At 42.1% G+C, this 22676-nt stretch overlaps 3 protein-coding genes across 6 annotated transcripts in view; 2 read left to right on the top strand and 1 right to left on the bottom strand.

Annotated features, from left to right (window-relative positions):
- The first annotated feature begins 481 nt into the window (after positions 1-481).
- On the top strand, positions 482-8116 carry TFAM (transcription factor A, mitochondrial). The gene is made up of 7 exons (XM_065843853.2): positions 482-594; positions 679-812; positions 3205-3275; positions 4533-4682; positions 5761-5856; positions 6365-6421; positions 7364-8116. Exons 1-7 carry the CDS (start codon positions 527-529, stop codon positions 7580-7582), a joined length of 795 nt encoding a protein of 264 aa, XP_065699925.1. The 5' UTR covers positions 482-526; the 3' UTR covers positions 7583-8116.
- Positions 8117-8837: 721 nt separating this feature from the next.
- Positions 8838-22676, top strand: part of DNAJC9 (DnaJ heat shock protein family (Hsp40) member C9) — a 16735-nt gene continuing 2896 nt past the window's right edge. The window contains exons 1-6 of one of the 3 annotated variants that reach the window (XR_011740215.1): positions 8838-9065; positions 9143-9283; positions 9375-9629; positions 10428-10511; positions 11132-11276; positions 21065-21281. Coding sequence is in view for 2 of the 3 variants with exons in the window: in XM_065843951.2 (XP_065700023.1) it covers positions 8886-9065; positions 9143-9283; positions 9375-9629; positions 10428-10511; positions 11132-11251 (780 nt within the window). In the remaining variant the exon portion in view is untranslated. Of the gene's footprint in view, positions 9066-9142; positions 9284-9374; positions 9630-10427; positions 10512-11131; positions 11804-14676; positions 15482-21064; positions 21282-22676 lie in introns of those variants that run through there. The other 2 variants (XM_065843951.2, XM_065843948.2) reach the window with 2 other exon arrangements.
- FAM149B1 (family with sequence similarity 149 member B1) overlaps positions 9662-22676 on the bottom strand; it is a 17645-nt gene continuing 4630 nt past the window's right edge. The window contains exons 7-15 of one of the 2 annotated variants that reach the window (XM_065843946.2): positions 21084-21271; positions 20682-20812; positions 20066-20119; positions 19489-19601; positions 18667-18873; positions 17610-17736; positions 17161-17286; positions 16117-16198; positions 9662-14480 (exon numbers count right to left, since the gene is read on the bottom strand). In XM_065843946.2, the coding sequence (XP_065700018.1) occupies positions 14425-14480; positions 16117-16198; positions 17161-17286; positions 17610-17736; positions 18667-18873; positions 19489-19601; positions 20066-20119; positions 20682-20812; positions 21084-21271 (1084 nt within the window). In that variant the 3' untranslated portion in view covers positions 9662-14424. The remainder of the gene's footprint in view (positions 14481-16116; positions 16199-17160; positions 17287-17609; positions 17737-18666; positions 18874-19488; positions 19602-20065; positions 20120-20681; positions 20813-21083; positions 21272-22676) is intronic. The other variant, XM_065843947.2, reaches the window with a different exon arrangement.

The raw sequence follows: 22676 nt of genomic DNA, 5'->3' as shown, positions 1-22676 counted from the left end.
CTCCTCTACTTCTCAGTCAGTGTTCCTCTCTTAATGATTTTTTTTTTACATGAATGCTATTTTAAGGGGGCAAAAAATGGTTAAAGGGTTACTCTGTCCTGGGGTGTTTGCTGTGATGGAACGAACTGGCCTCATCTCTGCACCTTGTTTCCCTGTCAGCGCTGCCCTGTCTCTTGTTTGGAAAGAGGACATTAATGAAACTGTACTGTTAGTTTCTGGCCGCAGCTCGTCCACTTAATTAAGTTTCTGATCTCTGTACTGATTTCTGCCGGCACGTACCCCCTCCGGCCTAATAAACGTGGCAGAATTGCTGTTCAGACCGTCTCCCACCGTGTCCCGTGTGCATGAACCGGCGTCAGGCGGGGCCGGGGGGTTGAACCGGGAGCGGGCACAGGGACCCAGCGCGGGGTCACCTTGGGTCCGGGTAGGGGGCGGTGCCTCTTCTTCACCCCGCCCCTTGGTGGGCGTCATAGCAACAAGCAGCCAATCCGCAGGTCGCAGTCCCAGCGTGCCGTGCGGCGGCAGCATGGCGGGCGCGCTGGCGCTGCTGGGCCGGGCCGCGGCCTTGCTGGGCGGCGCGCAGCGGCTCCTCAGGTGCGGGGGGTGCCCGGCGGCGGTGGGCGGGGCGCTCTGGCTCTCCCCGTGCCCGCGGCGGTAACCGCGGTGTGTTGTGTGCAGGGGCGGCAGCGCTGGCCTGGCCGAGAGGTGCCTGTCACGGGGGAGCGGCGCGGAGGAGCGGCCCAAGCGGCCCCTGACGGCCTATTTCCGGTTCCTGAAGGAGCAGCACGCGGCTTTCCGGCAGAGGAACCCGGGTGAGGCCGCGGGGCTTCGCGCTGCTACATCCGGGGGTGGATTAGAAGGGGTGGTCAGTAGGTCAGAGAGGTTCTCCTGCCCCTCTGCTCTGCCCTGGGGAGGCCACACCTGTAATATTGTGTCCAGTTGTGGCCCCTCAGTTCCAGAAGGACAGGGAACTGCTGGAGAGAGTCCAGCGCAGCCACCAAGGTGCTGAAGGGAGTGGAGCATCTCCCGTGCGAGGAAAGGCTGAGGGAGCTGGGGCTCTGGAGCTGGAGAAGAGGAGACTGAGGGGGGACTCATTCATGGTTACAGATATAGAAAGGGTGAGTGTCAGGAGGATGGAGCCAGGCTCTTCTCGGTGACAACCAGTGACAGGACAAGGGGCAATGGGTTCAAACTGGAACACAAGAGGTTCCACTTAAATTTGAGGAGAAACTTCTTCCCGGTGAGGGTGTCAGAGCCTGGCCCAGGCTGCCCAGGGAGGTTGTGGAGTCTCCTTCTCTGCAGACATTCAAACCCGCCTGGACACCTTCCTGTGTAACCTCATCTGGGTGTTCCTGCTCCATGGGGGGATTGCACTGGATGAGCTTTCCAGGGCCCTTCCAACCCCTGACACTGTGATTCTTTGAAACACAGAGATCTGAACCCCCTGGGTTCCCCAGAGAATCTGCTGCTCCTCCGGGTGCTCCCAGCGCTTCCTAAACGGAAACTGGAACAAAGTATCACTTTGTGAAACTGAGTGTCAGGAAGTAGCTAAAGTACATTACCCGGGTTTTAGGAGACCTAAACCATCTCATTGTCCGTAATGTACCCCAAGGAGATTCAGCATTGCCATAATTCCTGCCTCTGCATGTGTTAACTTAGTTTTTATACTCAATAAGCCCTGAAAGTTAAAGCTTTTCTGTAACTTTAAAAATGCTTGAGGGAAGAGTTCACCTGGCAGTATGTGTTAGCAATAATTTGTTATTTTCGTTTATCTTTAAATCCATATGTATTTGAAGTGCACCATTGCTGATACAATGAGCTGGATATGATTTTATTTCGCTCCTTAGCAATTTAAAAACTACACGTACTGGATTACCTCGATGTATATGTGAGAAAAAGTGACTGTAGTTAGAAGAAAATGTTTTTTTCTGTGAATGTGTTTAATGTGTTATCTAAAAATTCATTTATAGGCAATGTGGTCACTCTTGTCAGATAGCAGCAAAATGCATTGCTGTGCTGATTTTGAAAATACTGTTGAAATGAGTGTTAGGATATTTAAAGATCCATGGTCACATTGGGCAAGTCATGAGGTAAATCTGAGTATAGAGCCCCTTTGATACCCTGTGTTGCTCAGTGGTTCAAGAGTTCAGCAGTCTGAAAGGCTGAGACCCTGAACTTGCAGAGGTTTTTGTAGGTGTGTGCCACACCATGCTTTTCCACGTTTCCAAAATGTGAGTAATCTGCAAATAAGTGCACTGCAAATTGAGAATTCGGGGCTTTCTTGTTCCAATAGAGGTAATGTTAAAAAATAAACTGACTTTTTTTTTTCTTGTGTCGTTGGCAAAGCGTTGTGTTTTCAAAGATATATATATAGCTCAGTATACTTCGACTTGAGACTCCCCACCTGTCTTGTTTTTGCCAGAATTCTGAAAGTCAGGTTACTGATAAGAGCTTAATTCTACTGTTAAATGGCTGAACTGTACATGTGAGGTGGGAGAGACAAAGATTTATTATTTCTTTTAGCATGAAGCAGAGCGAAAGCCTGGAAAGGGTTTTTCAAGAAAATAAAAGCTTATATTTTCTTTCTACCACCTTCTGGGTTCTTATTTGTTTTTTTTTTTTAATTATTTTGTTTTCCCCATTCACAAATTCAGGTCTGGCTGGAAACCTCATCAAAGCACCATAGTGCAAGGGCTTTGTCAAAGGCAGTCAGCTGGAAACCAAAGCACATTCAAGTCACTGTAATTTTGTTTGTGAGAGAAGGAAATTATTTTTTCTTTAACCTTCTATTGAATAATATAGTAAATGAAGGACTTTATTTTAGTAAAGATCAAGCACATGTGCTGTATCAGGTGGATAAAGTCACATTATACTTGCTTTGAAGAATCCAGTAGACTCTTTTTGCCAGAAACAGAGAACTGGAAAAAAGAAACTCTTGTGCAGAGGTGGTAGCTGTCTGTCTCGGAATGGTGCTTCCGTTTATAACTGTGTGTTTCATTTGGGTTTGCAGCAAGAACAGGGACTCCTCCCCCAAATATTACAGTTCCCTTTAATTGCCCCAGTAAGTAAGTTTTATGAAAGGACGAAAATGCATTTGTACAGGAAAAATATTCTAGTGACAGCTTTTCTTGGAAAAAATGGCAGCAGTTTGCTAGAGATACAATATTGATCTTTATTTTCTTGCTTTCTAATTTTAACGGACAGAAATAGGCAATGTGGAGCTGGTTAGAAAAATAGCAGGTGCTTGGAAGGAGTTACCAGCATCACAGAAGCAGGTGAGTTTGTATCTTTGCCCTGTGTACTTTGAATTCTATAGAATCTTGGTGGTGGGTTTTGTTTGGTGTCCTGTGTGGATTTTCTGGTTTGTGTGGTGATTTTTTTCTTTGTTTGCTGGGGGTTTTTTAAAACAACATTTAAAAGGCACTTTTGTACAGAAGTTTAGACATAAATACAATTCTGAAGAGAATTTGGATCTTTGAAGTACACAGGGAAAGAAGCTTTGATACTTTGTACCTGTGGCCATGGTTTCTGTATTTTTAATCTGTTACCAGAGAAAGACGCAGGTCTTGCTCGCTGCGGCTGCAGGGCTGGGAGCCAACATCTCATTTCTTTTGGAAGGGTAATTGCAGATGTGTGTGCATTACGTGTATAATAACTTAAGTATTGTAAAGTTGTTCTGCTCTTATATGCATGTTAGGTGAAACTTCAATTAATTTTGATGAAAGGACCAGCTTTTTTTTCTGCTGATTAGATAGAAACCAGAGACTAAACTTACAGGTAACTTTCTTGAAGTTTCTTCTTTTTGTCATAGGTAGTGAAGTTTCTTAAAGAGTGGCAGTTTCAAGGGATAATTTAAAACAACTGAATTGCTAATCATTGCTGATTATAAGTGCATTTATAGCAAAATGATTGTTTTTTCCTTGATTGCAGTTAGCAATTAGATTCAGTTAGGAACTAATTGCAGATTTCTAGCTAAAATAATGTCTTTGTTCGATGGAATTAAAGTACTTTTCCATCCCTTCTGGACTTCTGGCTCTGTGTGCTTTAGTATAAATCTGCCTTTCCATTTGTATGCCTGGAACGGAGAGCAGGATGGTGATTTTTCAGGTCTGCCTGGGTGCTGGCTGTCCTGGCTCAGCTCTGCTCGGCACCCAGGCCATGGTTTTGTCGTCCTTCTATACCTGATATTGGCCCGCATAGGAATCTTTTTGGTGACTGGACAATCATTTCAACCGCGCTTCAGCATTTCCCCCATGTATGGAAGATTGTTATTGCTTTGGGCTGCGTCTGAAGACTCATCCAGCGTTACCAGATTAGCAGATCATTAATGGGACAGGCCCAGGTTTTGAATCAGAGTTCTGAATCCATTCTAATCAAACATCTGAAATTACTTATCCACTTTAAAAATCTTGTGCTCCAGGGTGGTCTGCATTTTCTCTTTTTTTAGTAGATTAGAAGTGTTAGCTTGTTTAATGGTCAAGTGCTTCAGACTGACAGCATGTGTGTGAGGTTGGCAATGGTTTGCTTTGCAGATTTATGAGGACGCTAGAAAGGCAGACTGGCAAAAATACCAGCAGCAGCTGGCCGCGTATAAAGCACAGCTAACGCCAGCCCAGGCCGCGGCTCTGAAAGAAGAACGGAGAAAACAACTGGCGAAAAGACGATTGTTCAGGGTCAGAAGAGTAAGTACCTTGAAGCTGAAGGTTCTTTTCTATTTGTCTTGTATACAGAGCAGAGCTGAAAAGCGACTCTTAGAATAAAAATCCAAAACACACCATGAACCCCAAACAAAAGCCAGAAAACCCCTTGGACTAAAATAATTGCTGGTGTTAGCAGTTATTTCAGTGGTTTTCCTGTGTTTGAAGACCAGAGCTAGACCTTCGTGCTCACAGGTAGCTTTTCCATGCTTTTTACTTCCAGTTCCTAAAACTGCCTCAGGAATGACGGGTGATAAAAGACATTAGAAGCAGCAGTGCTTTGTGTGCTTGCAAAGACATCCAGAAACAGCTTCTCACAAAGGCCTTGTGTCCGTTACTTTCAGTTGCCCCTGCAAGGTGGTGGCTGTTTGAAGTCACCTTTTTTTCGTCCTTCCTTTGAATTCTGCCACTTTGCTACCTGGGCGGCTGCTGGCACGTTGAACTGGAACTGTGTAGGGGCACATCTGGTAGTGTCCTTTATTGACTTATTCACGCAGATCGTCTTCCCTGTTCCCTTTTAGCTGGTTTATATACAAATCCTGAGAGACAGGACTATCTGTAAAAGTACAATCATCCCTGTAGGCAAAGCATTCTGATAGCAGAAACCTAATTTGTTCTTTTTTTTTCCTTGGAAATCTGCTGGTTCTGTTCCACCTTCTCCCCTCCAACCAAGTGGGGTATCTGCCCTCCTCTCAGCACGTGGTTCACACCAGAAACCAAAGCCTTTCTAAGATAATAGAAAACTTGTCAGCGTGACTTTCATACTGAGTGGAATGTGGTAACGGTTTTTGGTTTCTGGAAGACTTAGCTGAAGTGAGGAGCAGTTTTAAAATGCCTTTTTTAATGTGTGAGAATTCAAGTTGTTAGCTTTTCTTAATATAGTTTACCATTAGTCAAGTGAGAATAGCTAAAGCATCTTTACATACAGTCCAGGTTGCAGAATAAACCACCAAAAAATGAATTTGAATCTGATTTTTGTGTAAACCATAAAGACAAATGCTAAGTTTTGTTTCAGAAAAAGTACGTGCTTGGTGAATTGAATAACTTTTCTTGTTTTTTAAAGGAATTGACTGTCCTTGGAAAACCTAAAAGACCTCGTAGCGGCTTTAACATTTTTGTGTCAGAACACTTTAAAGAAAGTGTGGGAATTTCACCTGCGGTAAGCCGGGAAAGGTGGTCCTTTAAAACAGATCTATTGTATTGAGAAAATCTGGTTTATATTCTGTCATTTTCAAATAAACCATACTGTAGTTCAGTGTTCAGTTCACTCCTAAAGTGGTACAAAGTTTCCTGTGGTCACAGTTAACATTTATGTGGGCTTGCCTTAAGTTAGGGTTTGGTTTAAATGAAACCAGAATGCAGGGTGAGATGTCCTATTGCTATAAATCAGCTCAGTTGTTCTGCTTGCCTGCTTTTGTGGCAGTCTAAATACTTTAAACTGCTTTGTGCTTATATTACCTGTAAATGTAGCCCAGATGATGCCCAGCAACTTGTTGAACTGTGTCATTTATTATTTACAGTAAGGGGGGGATATTAAGCCCACGTGACTGTGCGTTTTTACCTTGATTTATACTTGGTCTTCAGTAGTTTGGCACTTATCTGTAACCCTCTGTGGTGACCCTGCTGTTGAAATAATCCTAATTTATTGCATATTCCGTATCCTGTAGGCAAAGATGAAGCAGTTATTTGACTCATGGCAAAAACTGTCCACTACTCAAAAGCAGGTACGTCAGTGGATTTTGATGAGGCAGTGGTCTGATGACAAACTCGAATCAAAATCAATGAATTCTCACCGAATCTTGAACTGGATTGTTCAAATATAATACTGAGGAAAATACTCCAAGACCATCTTTGTGCATCTTGGGAAAGACTGTCATTATTTTTATTCCAGTAGTGACCATTCCTTCCATGGTGTTGGTGAAATGTGAGCGGGTGGGATGGGATGGAAGTTCTGTATGGCTGGAAATGGATGTTGAGTGGCATCTCAGGAGGAAGGTGGAATAACATACAACAATTTGATTTTTTTTTTTTTCTAATCTATAATATTTTTAAATGGCAGCTTATTAATTTGCTGCTCATTGCAAGACCTGACAGGTAAAAGCAACAGATATCTACAAGTAATGTGTGCACAGATGGGTTTTCTTGGGCATGCTTTTCTGCCAGTTTTTTCAGTGTATCAAAATATGAACCTGCAGATTGGGGGTGTGAAAATCAGAGGAGATGCGATACTGATATCTGACCTAAGCCTCCAGATTTTTAAGTATTCTGTATGTTCCTCCCGAATGACCTCCTTACGGATTGTTTGGAACGTGTACTTAAAACCTGCGCTAGGTTCACGTTTTTGCTGTAGAAAAAGTTGAGCAGAAATACCATGTTCCGTACTTGCCAACTCTCTCAAACTAGTACTCAAAAAGCCTTAATGAATAAATTTCCTCTTCAGGAATGCCATCTGTTGACATAACCATAATTCAATGCTAAGATTTCATTTTTTTTGTGCAAATTTGATTTATTTTAAATTTGCTGGAGGCAGAAGTTCGTGCCTGGCATGCACACGTAGGTCTGGTAGTCACCTTAGTCTCAAAGGGAGGATGTGACCTGGCAGTTATCCCCGCACAGCCCCTTCCATAACTGCTTATATTTCCTAACGATACGTAACTTTCTTCCAGCCGTACCTGCAGCTTGCTGAAGACGATAAGGTTCGGTATGAGAATGAAATCAAGTCGTGGGAAGCAAAAATGATTGAGCTGGGACGCGAAGACCTGGTACGTTCCGGAAAGCAAAAGCCAAAAAAGCAAACTCACGAAACTGCCAAGAAAGCCCAAACAGCCAAAGCTTCCTCGCGTGAAAAGGTGACAAAGCTAAAGTTGAAAAAATCGGAAGAATAAAATGGTGAAGTATTTTATATTTAATGCCCTTTGGTTGTCATGCCTTTGGGGGTGTAAATTCTGCAGCCAGTGTTAGTGCTGAAATTGGGGAAACCCATAAAGGGCAACACAGAGAAGGGGCTGAGGTGAGAGAGGACCCAGGGTCTCCGGAACTGACTGAAATAATCATTGCGAGTGTAGCCTGAACTGTACAATTACCGGTTAATCAAGCTGTGAATAGTGATACTGACGTCAGCAGAGCTCTTCAGTAACGGTAGATAACAGCTGGCTTTTATAAGATATTTTTTATGAAAGCGAGAATATCCTACTGTGTTACCATCTAAATTCTGTAAATAAGAGCTGGAATATGAGTTTTAACACTTCTGTTTTATTCCCTCCGTGGTCTTGGTCATGAAGAGATATGTTCTACATTTCAGCAAGAGGCACAAGAAATGTAAAATACCTTTATTGTATGCATCTGTCTTTTTGTACGTATCAATCTGTGTGTACCACTTCTGTTGCATTTCATTAAAGACCATATGATTTTTCTATAAACATCTTTATTGGACTCTTATTCCATGGTTTTGTTTGGATACCTGCAAACACTTTTGCCTTCCTGTTGTCGTATTTGGAACAGCCTGGATAGAAAACACACAAACTGGTGGAACTTTGGTCTTGGTGGAATAAATACAGGTATTTTGAAGAGCTGCTTGTTTTTTATTTTGCTGGGCTTGGTGTCTTTTAATAGAAGTCTCACAGGTGTTCTGGAGAACCTGTGTTTGTAGAAGGAACGCTTGGGCAGTAGTCAGGGGGTGTCAGCCTGCGGAGCTGCCTGACCCACAGAGCCGCTTGTTTACCGACATGGACTGCAAAGCCACGCCGAGATTTATTTTATTTTATTATTTTCTTCTTTCTTATTTCCTTTTCTTTTTCCTTTCTTTTTCTTCCCTTTTTTCCTTTTCTTGCTTTCTAAAATGGTCCTTCCTCCTTTTCTCCCTCCCTTCCTCCCCTATTTTTCCCCTCTTTTTTTCATTTCTTCTCTCTCTTCGTTTTCCCCTCGCTGCTGTTTCTGTCTCCCCCAGCCGGGACGTTCATCCCTCACGCACACGTTCCCAGCAGGTCCCTGAAGGGACCCGCAACCTCCTTCTCCGCGCGTGTGGGAGAACCCGGGCCCGGCGGTTTGGGGACACCGGCCCGGGGCGGGCGGGGCTCGGCTCCCCGGGCTCGTCCGCCCCGCGCCGGCACGTTCCCGCCTCCCGCGCGGCTCTCGCGATATCTGTGGCGGCGCGGCGCGGTTGGCGCTGTGAGGCGGGCGCCCGGCGGGATGGGGCTGCTGGAGCAGTGCGAGGCCGCCTTCGGCTCCGCCGACCTCTACCGCGTCCTGGGTGTCCGCCGAGAGGCCTCGGCCCAGGAGATCCGTCGGGGCTACCACCGCGCCTCGCTCCGCGTCCACCCCGACCGCGCCGAGCCCGATGCCAAGGAGGAGGCGACGCGGCGGTTCCAGGTGAGCGCGGGCGGGAGGAACGGAGGGATGGCGGCCCCGGGCGGACCGACCGAGCGACCGGCCCGTGTGTCCCGCAGATCCTGGGCAAGGTGTACGCCGTGCTGAGCGACGCGGAGCAGCGCGCCCTGTACGACGAGCAGGGCACGGTGGACGAGCAGAGCGAGGCGCTGAGCGCCCAGCGGGACTGGCAGCAGTACTGGCGGCTGCTCTTCAAGAAGGTGAGAGCGCTTCGGGTGTTCTTAATTCTGTCCCTCGCATCCCTCTGGCGAATAAATTCTGTAACTCGGGGTTGTCACCTCTTTGCTTCAGATCACTGTAAAGGATATCGAGGACTTTGAAAAGAACTATAAAGATTCAGAAGAAGAGCTATCTGATATTAAAGCAGCGTACGTGGATTTTGAGGGCGACATGGACAGGATAATGGAGTCTGTGTTGTGTGCGGACTATACGGATGAACCAAGAATACGGAAAATCATAGAAAAAGCCATTGACTCTGGAGAAGTCCCATCCTACAAAGCTTTCGTAAAAGAGTCTAAGCAGAAAATGACTGCAAGAAAAAGACGGGTAGGTTACGTCAATCAGGGAGCAACGGGAAACATTATTTATTATAAGCTTTTAATCTCCCTTGGTAGAAATAAATGAAACTGTTCTTAAGACAAATACTTGTCACAGGTTACAGATTTTGCTCAGTATCTTTAATGTTTAGTCACTTGTGTTCTCCACCCCGACACCCCCAAATTGTGAAAGCTTTTGAGTTGTAACAGGCCGTTGCCTAGTAAATCTTTCTTTTATTTCATTATTACATACAATGGCTTATTACAGTTCAGCATGTCAGTGCATCTATTCACAGAGCCATGAGTTGCTGAAGTTAAGAAGTGTAGGTGGGGTGAAAATATATTATGCTTGCCTTCTGATAAGTGTGAAATAACATTCTGCACTAAATGGACCTCTTCTCCATCCTGGAGATGGTGGTTGTGGTTTGTTTTTTTTCCTGTTTTCTTTTTTTACATTTTGTAGAATATGTCATACGCACATCACAGTAACCTTTCTCCAACGTAAGAAAATGTAATAGCCGGTAAGACAAAAAAAAAAAAACCCAAAAGGTTGGAGGGATCAGGGCTGGGGATGGAGGGGATGGACATCTCATCATGTTCAGCATTGTGAAACAGCAAAAGCTCTGCCTCACTCTGCTGAACTGCAGAACCAGAACGGGCGTTCTCCTCTGCGGCCAGACTGGGACATTGGTTGTGTTTCCTTGCAGCTATTTATATACAGATGCAAAATAAAGTGTTTGGTAACTACTGTAAGACTTTGTCAAATAACGTGCAAAATACTTTTAAAAAAACTGTTTTGCTATTTTAGGCAGAAAAAGAAGCTAGAGAGGCAGAAAAGACTAAGGAAGAACTGGGCCTTGGTGGAGAAGATGACTTGAAAGCGCTGATTCAAGTAAGGCTTTTTGTATCGGTTAAAGATAATTCTGTTACTGGCTTATAATTGTGTTTTCCCTGAGCATCTTTGTATTTTGGATCCTTATAACTCTTCTGAGTTCCTGAAGTTAAAATCTGATCTTCATGTTAACGATGCATGTACTTTAATAGTCAGAGTATGGTATGGTTTTTATTACTTGTGTCTTTTGCTTGTCCCTACTGCACGCACAGTCAAAATATTTAACTTTAAAAGGAACATACTGTTCACATTCTGTTTGGGGGAATGTTTTCTGTTTCTTTTTTCATTCTTCCACAGGCTTCCTAAAATGTTCATGCCTAATCATTCCTTAAATTATAATAGTTTGGGGTCTAGACTAGAAATAACTTTGCTTTCCTAGCCTTATGTTGTGGGGGTTTTTTATAGCCACTCTTTACCTCTGTCTTGATACTTGTGGAAGTATAGAGTCTAGAGTATACAAGTAGGGTTTTGGTTGACAGTGCTATACCTCCTGTAGCTTGTGTTCCTTGCTTAATATATGCTGAGATTTTATGTAGTTATCTAACTTCAACAGAATAATCTGTATTGGGAAGTAGTAAAAGTTTTGGTGTTTGTTTTTATTTTTTTTTCCCCTCCCCTAGAGCAGAAATAAGGATCGAAAAAAGGAGATGGATGACTTTTTGGCCCAACTGGAAGCGAAGTATGGGAACGATGCTAAAAAAGGAGGGAAGAAGACTACAGCCAAGAAAGGAAAGAAATAAATAATTGCGTAGGCTGGAATATCAGGTATCATTTTGTACGGGAACATGTAGATTTGGGAGAATTCCAGAGTGTTTCTGGACTACTGTTTCAGAGTGTGTGCGCATCTGTTTGCTGTGATGGGGAGGTACGATGCGGAACACATCATGAACAAAACAGACAAAGCATTCTGGTGCTACTGTTTAAAGTCCTTTGGGAGCTCTTCAGTGAAGATCAGATTCTTGACTAAAGTGTTGTTACAGCAAGGAATGCATGTGATGCTTGTTAAACTTGAGCTGAAGCACTTTCTTTCCAAACAGCTAATGGGTATCAGTGCAGCCGATGGCAAAACAATGTCATCCCACATCTTTGAGAGTCCTCAGTGCTGATTCCTATGGTTTCCAAGTTGGAAGCCTTATCTTTGTGCTACTCATGTGCTTCTTTTGTAACAAACCTCCTGCTGTTTTTAGAAGTCTTTGCAGTTCAGCTCAACTGGTGTTTTTTGGACATTCGGGTGGTTTTATAAAGATACTTTGGAAAATGGCAGATTTAATAAATGAAGAGGTTTTGCAGAATTCTGTGCTATGTTGCTTCCCTAGCCCTCTGTGTTTTCTAAGTAGCTGTTCAAAACAAACTGATCATGTTGACTCTCCTGAGTGATGTAAATTAAGCAACTGCTACATACTTCTATAGCACCAGGAGACATGGCTGTATTGTTAACTGTGGCAGCAGTGCTGGTAGATGAGCGGCGCATGGGCTGTTTGGTCTTTGATTGCCTGTGGCAGATGCCGCAGGAAGAATGTGAGGCCACAGCACATGTGTGACTACGCAGAAATTCTCTAACATGCTGACATGAGGTAATAAACTTGAAAATCCACAGAACAGAGTCGGTTCTGTGTATTTCTAGGGTTCGTGATGTCCCATGACAAGGCGCTTCAAAGCTTAGAAATGTAGTGCGTGTTAGTTCAACAGCGTCACAGTCAAGTCTGCTGGAGGATGGTAGCGATGAGCTGCTGTTATTTTGTAAGCAAAGTACTTTTGTAAGGTGTGCCAAGGGTTTAAAGGTTTTTGCTTTAGCGATTTTTAATCCACTTGACAGAGTGTGCTGGGGCATGAATTTGAAGGGTAACTTATTTTCAACGTACCACAGCTCAACAGGATGAGGCTGGCTTTATTTTGTGGGTCATTTTTCAAAGGCTTATGAGCCACAAGGTTGTGGGTCGAGGTCCTCGCTGCTACATTGGTGGGTTCAGGAACAGACCGTTCCATAGAGCTTCCTTGGGGGAAGCCAGAGGTGGATGGGAACTCTGTTCCCTTTTATTTGGCTGCTTTCATAATTGTTCTGAGAGTCCAGCAAATCATTATGTTGCCTAACACATGACCAGAATGTTACTTTCACTATGCAAAATAGATCTCTAACAGCCCAGGAGAAGTCTCTTATGTCAACCATCTGTACAGAAACAAAAAAACCTACTCTATGATGAGAATGCTTTCACTTTTTTAGCACACTGACTCATCTGGGCTGTGAAATACTGCGTTATGTTACTAAAGGCCTATTTGTGTATTTTTGTAACTTATGCACTGGGGCTCCCTGAAGAATGGCACTGATACAAATGGGATGCTTATCTCCAGTTACCTTGAGATAACAAAATGCCACATTGTACAATGTTCCAGTAGTCTTTACGGTTTAAGAGAAACTGTCTTTCGAAAGGGTTTAGTGAATAGAGGCCTCTCTTTAGCATCAGATTATCTCTATGCAAATTTAAGAGATTTAGATTGAGCCCAGAGCTCTTTTTACCCCTCTAGAAATGCAAAGGAAAGTTAACCCAGTTACATTTGCACAGTTCTACTTTGCTTTCTTTTCCCTTATTTTTGACTAGAGCAGACTTGTATCAACTGGACTCAAGAACTTCAATATTAAAATGATTAGCTGTTCTGTAGGTACTGTTAACAGGTACCCACAGGATGCATAACACAGAGTGGGGAAATAGGGGAGCCACTTCATAAAGAATACTGACAAGATTTTTTTTCCATTATTAGCTGTAATTTGAAAAATATTTATAAGGGAATTTAGAAAAAAAGTGCTCTTTAATTGCTCTTTAAAGGAACAACTGTTTTCATGCAGTGTCCTGACTTTGTTAAAATACAGTAAGTGGTTGTTCCACCTTGTCTTTACAATTCCTTGTAGTCTGGCAGTGGTTGGGAGTAAGACCTTCAACTAATCTCTTATTTTGAGAAGCTTGTATTTTGTGTTTTTCTTTTATTTGGAGCCACAAGGGCAACTACAGCTGATACCCCCAGTGTGTCTGCCACACAGTGCAGAATACATCTATTAAAACCTATGTTGCATCTGTGAGTTGTGAAACTTCATGGTGGAGTGCAGAAATCTTGTATAATTGCAGGTATTTTTAGAAGGGGAGACTGACCTATTCTGTGAAATTACCATAAAATATCTCACCAGGAAAACAACGTCACTTTCTTTGCATAGTGTCCCGAACTACTTGGAGTAAGACACTCCTTTTTGCCTCTTAAATCTTCTTCAGTCACTGAGGAAGAGGTATAAGTGTGTAACACAGGAAAAGGCAGTGGTGTGCTACCGTTAAAGCTGTCAGTTCTGTTCAGCTGCTTTGCTACCTTATTTTTACACAACTGCGTTAATATCTGCTGCAATTACTACAGGATTCATAACTTGACTAAGTTGAGTTGTAGAAGCAGTATCACGTTCAGTGCGTGCTTTTGGTAGTATAATATTGCTTTAAACATATAAATACAGTTTAAAAAAATTAAGTTACTACTGCCGTGAAAGGCCTCATTAGTCTTCTGTAGAGCTAACAGAAAAATGAGCAGGTTCTGCAGTACCTGCCCGTAACAACACGAGCCAGTCACAAGCCAGTACTGGGAAAACAGCAACAACTGAGAGCATTTGCTGGGTTTTCTAGGACTTTGGCTTTACTGTCCACTGGAGTGTATTCACCCTTCTACGGGAGTATAACTTCTACTGGTAGAAAATGGAATGTTTGAGTAAACCACTTCTCATCTTTGGCAGCTGCTTCTTAGGTTTATACAAAAATAATTATTGATAAGGAAGGGTGTTTGAGAACTCTCTGTAAACAATGTTGAATTGCTGAGAGCAAGAGGTGGCTCCTGACTCCGGAGATGGACGGATGGGTACTTCGGGGCATGTCAGTACCCCTGTTTACTTTTTGTGACCGATGGACTTCTCACCTTTCACAGAACCGCGCAGCTGAAGACCTAATAAACAGAGATCATGTAGAATTTTAAGACTTCTGGAAGGTATTAAAACTAAGCATGAAATACATCTCCTCTAGCTTAAAACTAAAATGCCTTTTTTTTTTGCATTTTTTTCTAATACGTGGCTATCAACTGCATTATGTATAACCTCTGCAAGTTTGAGACAAGTGACTGGCCTTCTGTGCTTTCATTGCAGGGAACTACTGTATTTTGTGAAGTATTCAAGTCTACAAAGTTCTGCTGATCTCATTCTTTTTTCTGTTAATATAGCAGTCATGAAATTCATCTTGCGTTTAAAGATACTGGATTTTGTTGTTTTGTTTTGTTTGTTTGTTTGTTTGTTTTGAGGAGGAGCAGATATTTATTTTAATTTCAGGAAGAACCACTTCTTTCTTGTTTTAAAACAAGTTACTTCATTTTAGTGCCTTTGTTAAACTCCGGTTGGCTTTTGTATCCCTTATATTAGTGGTAGTAGGCCATTCAGGTATTAAACAAGCTCCTGTCCTTGAATAATCATCCATGTGCTTGCTGCCTTAACCTTTGCAGCTTCCATCCTATCCTGTTAGTGTATTTTTGTGGGGAAGGTTCTGACGACTCCCTCAGGAATCCCAAAACAGTGATGCCAGGAACCCAGAGTCCCTTGCCCCGACAGACCTGGTCTGTGGAAGGTGCCTCCAACCCCCTGCGCTGTGCCACCCGCTCCAGGTGGAGCTGACACTCAGCACCAATCCAGAGTTAAGGGAGGGTGCTCACGGTGAGCTTGGGGGAGGGTTACACAGACCACATTCAGAAAAGCTGTTCCAAGGCACAGAATTTAACTTTTGCTCTACTGTAATCTCCGAACAAACTCCCTTTCTACTGACTAGACTAGACCATGAGGTGAAAAACCTAAAATTCTGAAGGCAAAGTTAAGTAAGGTTCACTGTTCCACCCTAGCGCTTGTGTACACGCGTGCAACTTAGTCTTGTACCTTCCTGCGAGTAAAAAACCCTATAACGCTGGTTGTGACTTTGTAGCTATTCTGAAGCATATATGGTGACTGTTTTCAAAGTGTATTAACCACAAACACTTTAAGGAGATGACTTTGCAGTAAAGGAAGAGAAACTGGAGGGAAGAGTTAATCTAGTTGTTACAAATTAAACAGTAAAAGCATATTGTGATTTCGGGGCATGCATGTGAAGTGTACAGTTACTGGATTTAAATATACTTTGAATTCATCTAGTGCAATTCTGAGACCTAGTGCAGATCTAGTACAATCTCCTCCAGATACAGTGCAAATAAATTTCTTTTGGACATAATGCAGTTTCTTTCATTTGTAGCTGAGCAGAAGAAAAATCCTTGGACAGAAAGCAGTTATTGCTAATTCTAGTTTAAACTGGTAACTCCGGCTATTAACTTTGACATGAGAGGCGCTGGGGCTGATTACATTAAACTTTCTTAAATGATTTAAAATACCAGGTGGTAATAAAAAAAAAAATACCCCAACATACTCTATAGGTAAGTATAAAACTTGTGTACTGGAAAATTTAGAACATGGAATAGAACTTTGAAAAATCTCTTCAATGCAATACATCCGTGTCTCAAAAGCCTACACCTCTTGCTTCATCTTATTAAAGCCTCTGGCTGATGAGCATACCTGAACCTGTCGATCCTCTGCTTGTCCAAGATTGATTACTATAATCAATAACAGTGCAAGAACGGCGGTGCTGTGGATCTGGCTGAAAAGACAGTTCAGGTTATTTATCTTTGTGTGAAAAATCCTGAACATCAAGATTATCATACAAACTACTTAAACAGATGTATTTCCTAATTTGTAAGATGTTGTAAAGGTCTAAGTAGAGCTTTTACAAGTTTAAGGGATGTTAAATCAACCTAAAGTACAACTCCTACTGAGTAAAGACACTTTTATAGCAATCTTAATTAGAATAATCACTGGGTCAGTTAAAGGCATTCTCACCACTTCTGAAAATGGTTTTGTTTTAAAACAGATTTTAAGTTTGTACATTCAGCTACTAAGTCAAGGATGTTGAAATTATACACAGAAACCAAACCAGCAGTTACTTAGTGTCTCTCATTAAAATTACAGCTTTTAAAACTTAGATAAAAATACTTTGTTAGATAGGACAAGATATTGGCAGAGTGGATGTTTCAATAAAATAAACCAAGAGCATTTGGTAGTGAAACAGACTGGACATTAACAGCACAGCAAACCTGTGCAAGAAAGCAATGAAGGCTATTCCACCCTTGTGTTTCTGAATACTGCTGTAAGAATGATTTCCCAAGGTTTGTGCAAAACTTGAAGCATCTTCTCCTACCCCACAGTTCTTAAACCTTCACAGAAGATGCTACATTGACTATTACGCCTTAAGGAATTATTAGCTTTTTCCACAAGTATCTCAAACTTGGATTCTTCAAGGAAAGTGTAGGACCAGTAGCTGCTTGTTAGGTGTAGTTAGGAGGTGGCTGTGGGGAGCATGGTGAGATTGTTATCCACAAACAAGTGATTTCTCCTGTTTCTTTTGGAAACACCAAGCAATGATGTTTCTGTTAACCCATGAGTATCACATCAAGTGAGGAACTTGATGAACTCCCTGGCACTGATCACCTGTCACATAGTTCTTAAGTAATGTTTATTGCCCAAGCGCCCTAGGATGATTTGGTATAATTTGCCATACTTTACCAGTAATGTGTTGGTTGTGTTAGGCCTGGAGAAATGATCAGGTAAGAAAAGCCTCTCCTGAAGCTGCTGGTGGGTATCTTCATGTGTTGTTACACTGTGAGCTCGACTTGAGTTCCCTCGAGGTTTCTGCATTGAAGAATAACAGTTATGACTTTTTAGTATTGCACTAGTACATTTAAAATAATTAGTCTAGGAATTAAAGCTATTTTTCAAACCAATCATTCCACATCCACTTATGGGGATGAAAAAAAATCTGGCATTAATTGGAGTTAAACCATTCAGCTCTGGGTGATGCTGTTGGTCAAAAGGGATGCAGTGTTTTTGTGCATCGCCATCAGTTGCTGTCACTTGCAAGAAAACTAACAAACTGGAACTCTTGGGTTTGGTAATTCGATCGGCAGTGATTACATTTTTAGACGATGCAATAGCAGAACTGTTGTGCCTGTTACCATTTCCCTCTGGCATCCTTCAGTGCTCGTGTGCTCTGCCACGGTGGTGGTAGTAATAGGTGGTAGGAGATTTTTCCGGTTTAGCAGCAGTGGGCAGGGTGAGGTCAGCTGCTCGTGTGCAGTCAGACTGAAATGCACCAATGAGAACAGAAAAAATACAGTTTATACATTTGGCATTGTGTAAACATAGAGCAGTGTCAGTTTGTTTGGCATTATATGGACGAAGAATGTTAAAACCAAGAGCAACAGCTGCGGAATTTTGCTACAAGATGCTGGTCTTAGGGTTGTCTATCAGAGACTAGATTTAGAAGAGTTCTGCAGTGGGTGAAGTTTGGCAGAAATCTTCATCTATTAACACAAACTTCTAGTTTTTGTAATGTTTAATGTTAAACATATAGGCAAAGTGAGTCTGGGTCTGAGCAGAAATCCTGGTAAGGCATTGATGACCCATCATTTGGGTCATGACCCAGGCATTTGGAGGAGCCTGCTGGGCGGCTGGTACCGCAGAATGAACGTGCGTGTGAAGGGGTCCTCATGGGCAGTTACCACACCACGGCAGAATCGTCTGCCCATTCCCAGACACATTATCTTCTGCTCTTTGCTCATATTCTTTAGCATTAAGTACCACTTACTGCTAACTTCAGCCTAGCAACTGAAGATAAACAGCGAGCCTAGAAAACAGTAGTGGGCCATATTTTAAAGTAGAGCAAGTAAAAATTCTCCGTAACACATATTGTAGCTCTTTGACTTATTACAAGCATCAAATAAAACATCTAGGGGTAGAACAAGGCTTCTACCTTCTCCATATTTGAGTACTTGAAGGAACAGGTGCCAGACACTTTTAGAAGCCCTCTAAAGGAGGTAAACCAATCTAGCTGCACGAAATACTAAATGAATTAAGCATTTGTTACAGAAGGAATGTATAAGTGTTGATATAAGTAAGGATAAGTGTTCTGTTTTCTAGATACAGCATTTTCACGTGAAAGGTGTCTGAATGCGTTTTGCATAAGCTGGGTTCTCTAAATACTTGCAGTGAGAAACTGGTTTTAAGACGTACAGTCGCGTTCCCCTGAAGACATCGTCGACAGACGCAGGGGTCCCAGCACGAGAGTGGCTGCTGTTGATGGGATGCAGGGTACGTGGCGGTGGGTTTCGCCTTCTTGTGGAGCGTGAGAGTGATGATGTGCTGAGCTCGAGAGGATGGCTTGGCCACACTCTGGCAGGGAGGATGGAACTGGGGCCTGTCCATCTGTCATCCAGATCCCTAACAAAATAATTACAAAACCAAAAGAGATATGGTTAGCATGACTGAGAAATACTCTGTTAGCAAAGTATGCATCCACAGGTGACAATAATATTATGTGTGGATAGAGATGATTTTTTTTTTCCACATAACTATATAAAGTAATTTACAGTCAAATTAGAAAAGAATAGGCGATGGAAAAGAAAAAAGAAGGCTGTTTTGTTTTGTTATTTTAAATGAACTATGAACATTCTGATTGAAGATTCTGGTATAAAAGTAAAAATAAATCACAAAGCAGAGTAAAAAACCCTACTGTCAAACCAGGTTTCACACCCACAGCCTAGATGTAACTAACACAAGTCCAGTTCTAGGAACCAAGCAAATAATTCAGGATGTCATTTTGTGCCAACAGTAATGCCACTAAATGTTCACTGTGTGGTAAACCAGCAGCAACCAAACAGAAAACCTGTTCTAGAACTATACTGTTTCATAGAGAGCAAAGAAACAAACAACCAAGCAGGAAAATAATTGAGAATTGCACTCTCCAGTGTATAAAGTTATATCGCAATGTCTTGGGTTGACTCTCTCTCACCATGAGAATGCTTCACTTCACAACACATGATATCTAGTTCTTACAGTGTTTTCTCCATTACAGGCAGGTGCCTTTGCTGTAACTGGATCCCATGTATCACCATCAAGCCATTTAGATTACGCTGAGAGCCACTACTTGACCCTTGAGAGAGATTTACCTGAAAAGTTAAAAAAGAAAAAAAGTAAATTACTGTCTAGCAGGGTCATATGCACATATTCACAGATTTTGTCCTTGCAGATAATCTTGGAGGAAATAAACTAATTTCTTCCATGACACCCAGATATATATACTCATTTATATTATTTCCCCATCTAAGATAAGCATCTTAGCATTCCATTATTATTGCAAATACTACTGCTTAGAAAATGTATACTACTGTGCTATGTCATACTTAATATTTTCCAACTGAGCTTCTCATTTGCGTGACAGGATCTTCCAAAAACGGCTATAATCAGAAGCTTTATGAAACTGATTTTCAGTGCATGTTGACATTTAATGTCAAGAACAGAACTGCAACTCCTTTCTTGGAATACAGGCTGATCTGGAAAGACATCCAATTCCACCCACCGTAACGACAGCAAATAGAAAATACCAGAGCTTTAATCTCTCCAGCACACATACTTGAGGTGTTTTTCTCCTCTTTTTGCTTTTGCGGCCACATCTGGTTTTTGGGCCCTATACATAGAGTACAGGGAATGTGAGGAAGGAGCAAGACGTAGAAATAAAAGAGAAAGAAATAAAAAAAAAAAAAAAGAAGGAAAGAATTGAATTAAAATGGAATAAACAGATAACACTCTGGTGCTCACCGCTCTAGGTGCAGATCATCTAAAGCAGATCATGCAGTCAAATTCAGGGGCTGAGAAAAAACCCTGTTACGCAACTGCACCGAGATTTGTCCTCTTGCTATAGATAAGCTAGTGAGAATAGGATCTCGCACACACAATGCTCCACCTCACAGTTCAGTTCAAACATTATTGAAATGTGGAAAGAACTACATCATTCATCAATGGTCACCACATAGTTGTCCAATACATATATGAAATATATTAAGTTTTAAAGAGAAAAGTAGGAATTAAAACTTGCAACTGAGGAACAACAGAACTCAAGTGGTAGAAGGGACAGTCAGCATTCATACAAAATCCATGCCAGTTGGCCCCCTGACATACTCAAATCTGCGTGCTTAGGTAGTGCTGTATTGATTTGTCCCTACACAAATGAGCTGGCTAAAAATACTTACCAGATTTGATGTCAATGAGAGCGTTTTAGTTTGTGGCACACGAGGTAGCAATGCTGGCAGAGGGTCAAACTGCAAAGGGCTTCCAGCATCTGCTCTGACTGTTTCTACTGTTATGATATTTTTCTCATCATCTATGCAAAGCAACAGAAAATTCCTGTAAATACAGACTGTTGGCATTGCTATTTATGGACAGTGCTGTGTATCTGAATATTTTAAAGAGAGTCCTCTCAGACGCTAAGCTCTATTAAATCTTTGTAGGCACGTCTCACACTGTTAGCAAAATAACTTTTTTTTTCCCTCTGAAGAGATTATTCCCGAATACATCTCTCTCTCATTGCATCCTTGCAAATATAAGTAACTGAGATCCCTTTTTGAATGTGCAGTTTGAACTGTGATCCTTACCAGAAGCTGAAGCTTCCCAGTGTCTGCAGATTAATTCTTCCATGCAGCCTAGGACTTCACTCCAGACATCATCGAACACAAATGTGAGCACAGAATCCTTCATGCAGTAATATGGGGACAGAGGAGGAAACCCCAATTTCCGTCTACCAGAGGACAGTCCCATTTTCTTCTCATGCAACTCTTCCTCCCTATAAAAATGTAAGCATTACCAGCACCATAAACACATTGTCTTTGCATTTTGCTGCATTTATTTAATAGGATTAAAACATCACCTAAGGCTGCATTTCTGTTTTGTTTTCTCTTAAACTGAAATAGGGCAGGGCAGCTGGCTAGACTTCAGGAGAAGTTTTGTATATATCACACAGTAAGTTTTGTATTTATCACAGAGAGCTGGCAGTTTAATAAACAGCAATATCAAATATCAGTCTAATACTGAAAGAAGCAACCTCCTGTACACTGGGCACTTGAACTTCTATTCCTTCCAGAATCTACCACTGATGTAAATAAGAAATGACTGAAACAATCACCTGATTACAGCCCACCTTGGTTTCCCCATCCAGAATGAGTACAAATGATACTTCATGAATAAGAAATAATTTACCAAGGAGATCAAAGTCTCATTTCAAAATAAATATTAATAGTTACAGTGATGTTTGTTCATTGTTAGGCTCCATATCTAATGTCACTACAGGATTCTGAAGACCAAACTCCTGGGTCCCTTGGGGAATTCCTGGGTCCCTCCTGAACTCCTGGGTACCGTGGGGCACTACTGGGTCCCTCCTGAACTCCTGAGTCCCTTGGGGAATTCCTGGGTCCCTCCTGAACTCCTGGTTCCCTGGGGGGCACTCCTGGGTCCCCCCTGAACTCCTGGGTCCTACTCATGACTGTTTAATGCCACTCTCAGCCTGTTGCTCTAACAGCCAGAAGGTGTTCAGGGCACAGGCTTAATTAAGTTTTAGACAATTAGATGTAATAAATGAGAGAGGAGAAAAACCATAAATCACAGCAGCAAGTGGCCTTTGCTGCAAACTCTTCCACAGTGCAAGAGGTTTTCTGAAGTGTGAAACCTGGAAGACAACTGCTAAAATGTTTATTTTCATCTGCCAAAAGAAACTTTATAGAAGGGAGAAAATAGTACTGATGCAAGCACATTTATTATGGCTTTCATATCTGCTCCCTGAATTAGTACTTAGCATCAAAAGGCTACAAACCTTGAAAAAAAAAAAAACTAGAAAAAAGGTGTAATACCATTATTTTACAGAGACAGCAATATTGTTTGCTGCAGCAATGTCTCTCTGGCCCGGTCAAAGCAAGCCACCTACCAGTCTGAATGTAATCAATGCAGCTAAGTGGCTTTATTTATTAAAACCAATTAAGTAGTTAGCAACCGACAGTACCATCCAGAGTCCTTGCCCAGGCCATATGTTCATATTGTTGGGTTGAATAAAGTAAAGGGCAAAAAGAATCCTATTCATGCCACCCTTACTCCTTTCTTCTTAAGATAAAAATAGTGGTAATTGTTTCTTGGCAAGCATCAAATCCACTCTAATGCTTAAATTACCACTGAAAATCTGGAAAGGTGCAATTCCACAC

The sequence above is a fragment of the Patagioenas fasciata genome, chromosome 8, assembly GCF_037038585.1.
Source record: "Patagioenas fasciata isolate bPatFas1 chromosome 8, bPatFas1.hap1, whole genome shotgun sequence".
NCBI classification, from domain to species: domain Eukaryota; kingdom Metazoa; phylum Chordata; class Aves; order Columbiformes; family Columbidae; genus Patagioenas; species Patagioenas fasciata.
This window is presented reverse-complemented; position numbering and strand designations above follow the sequence as displayed.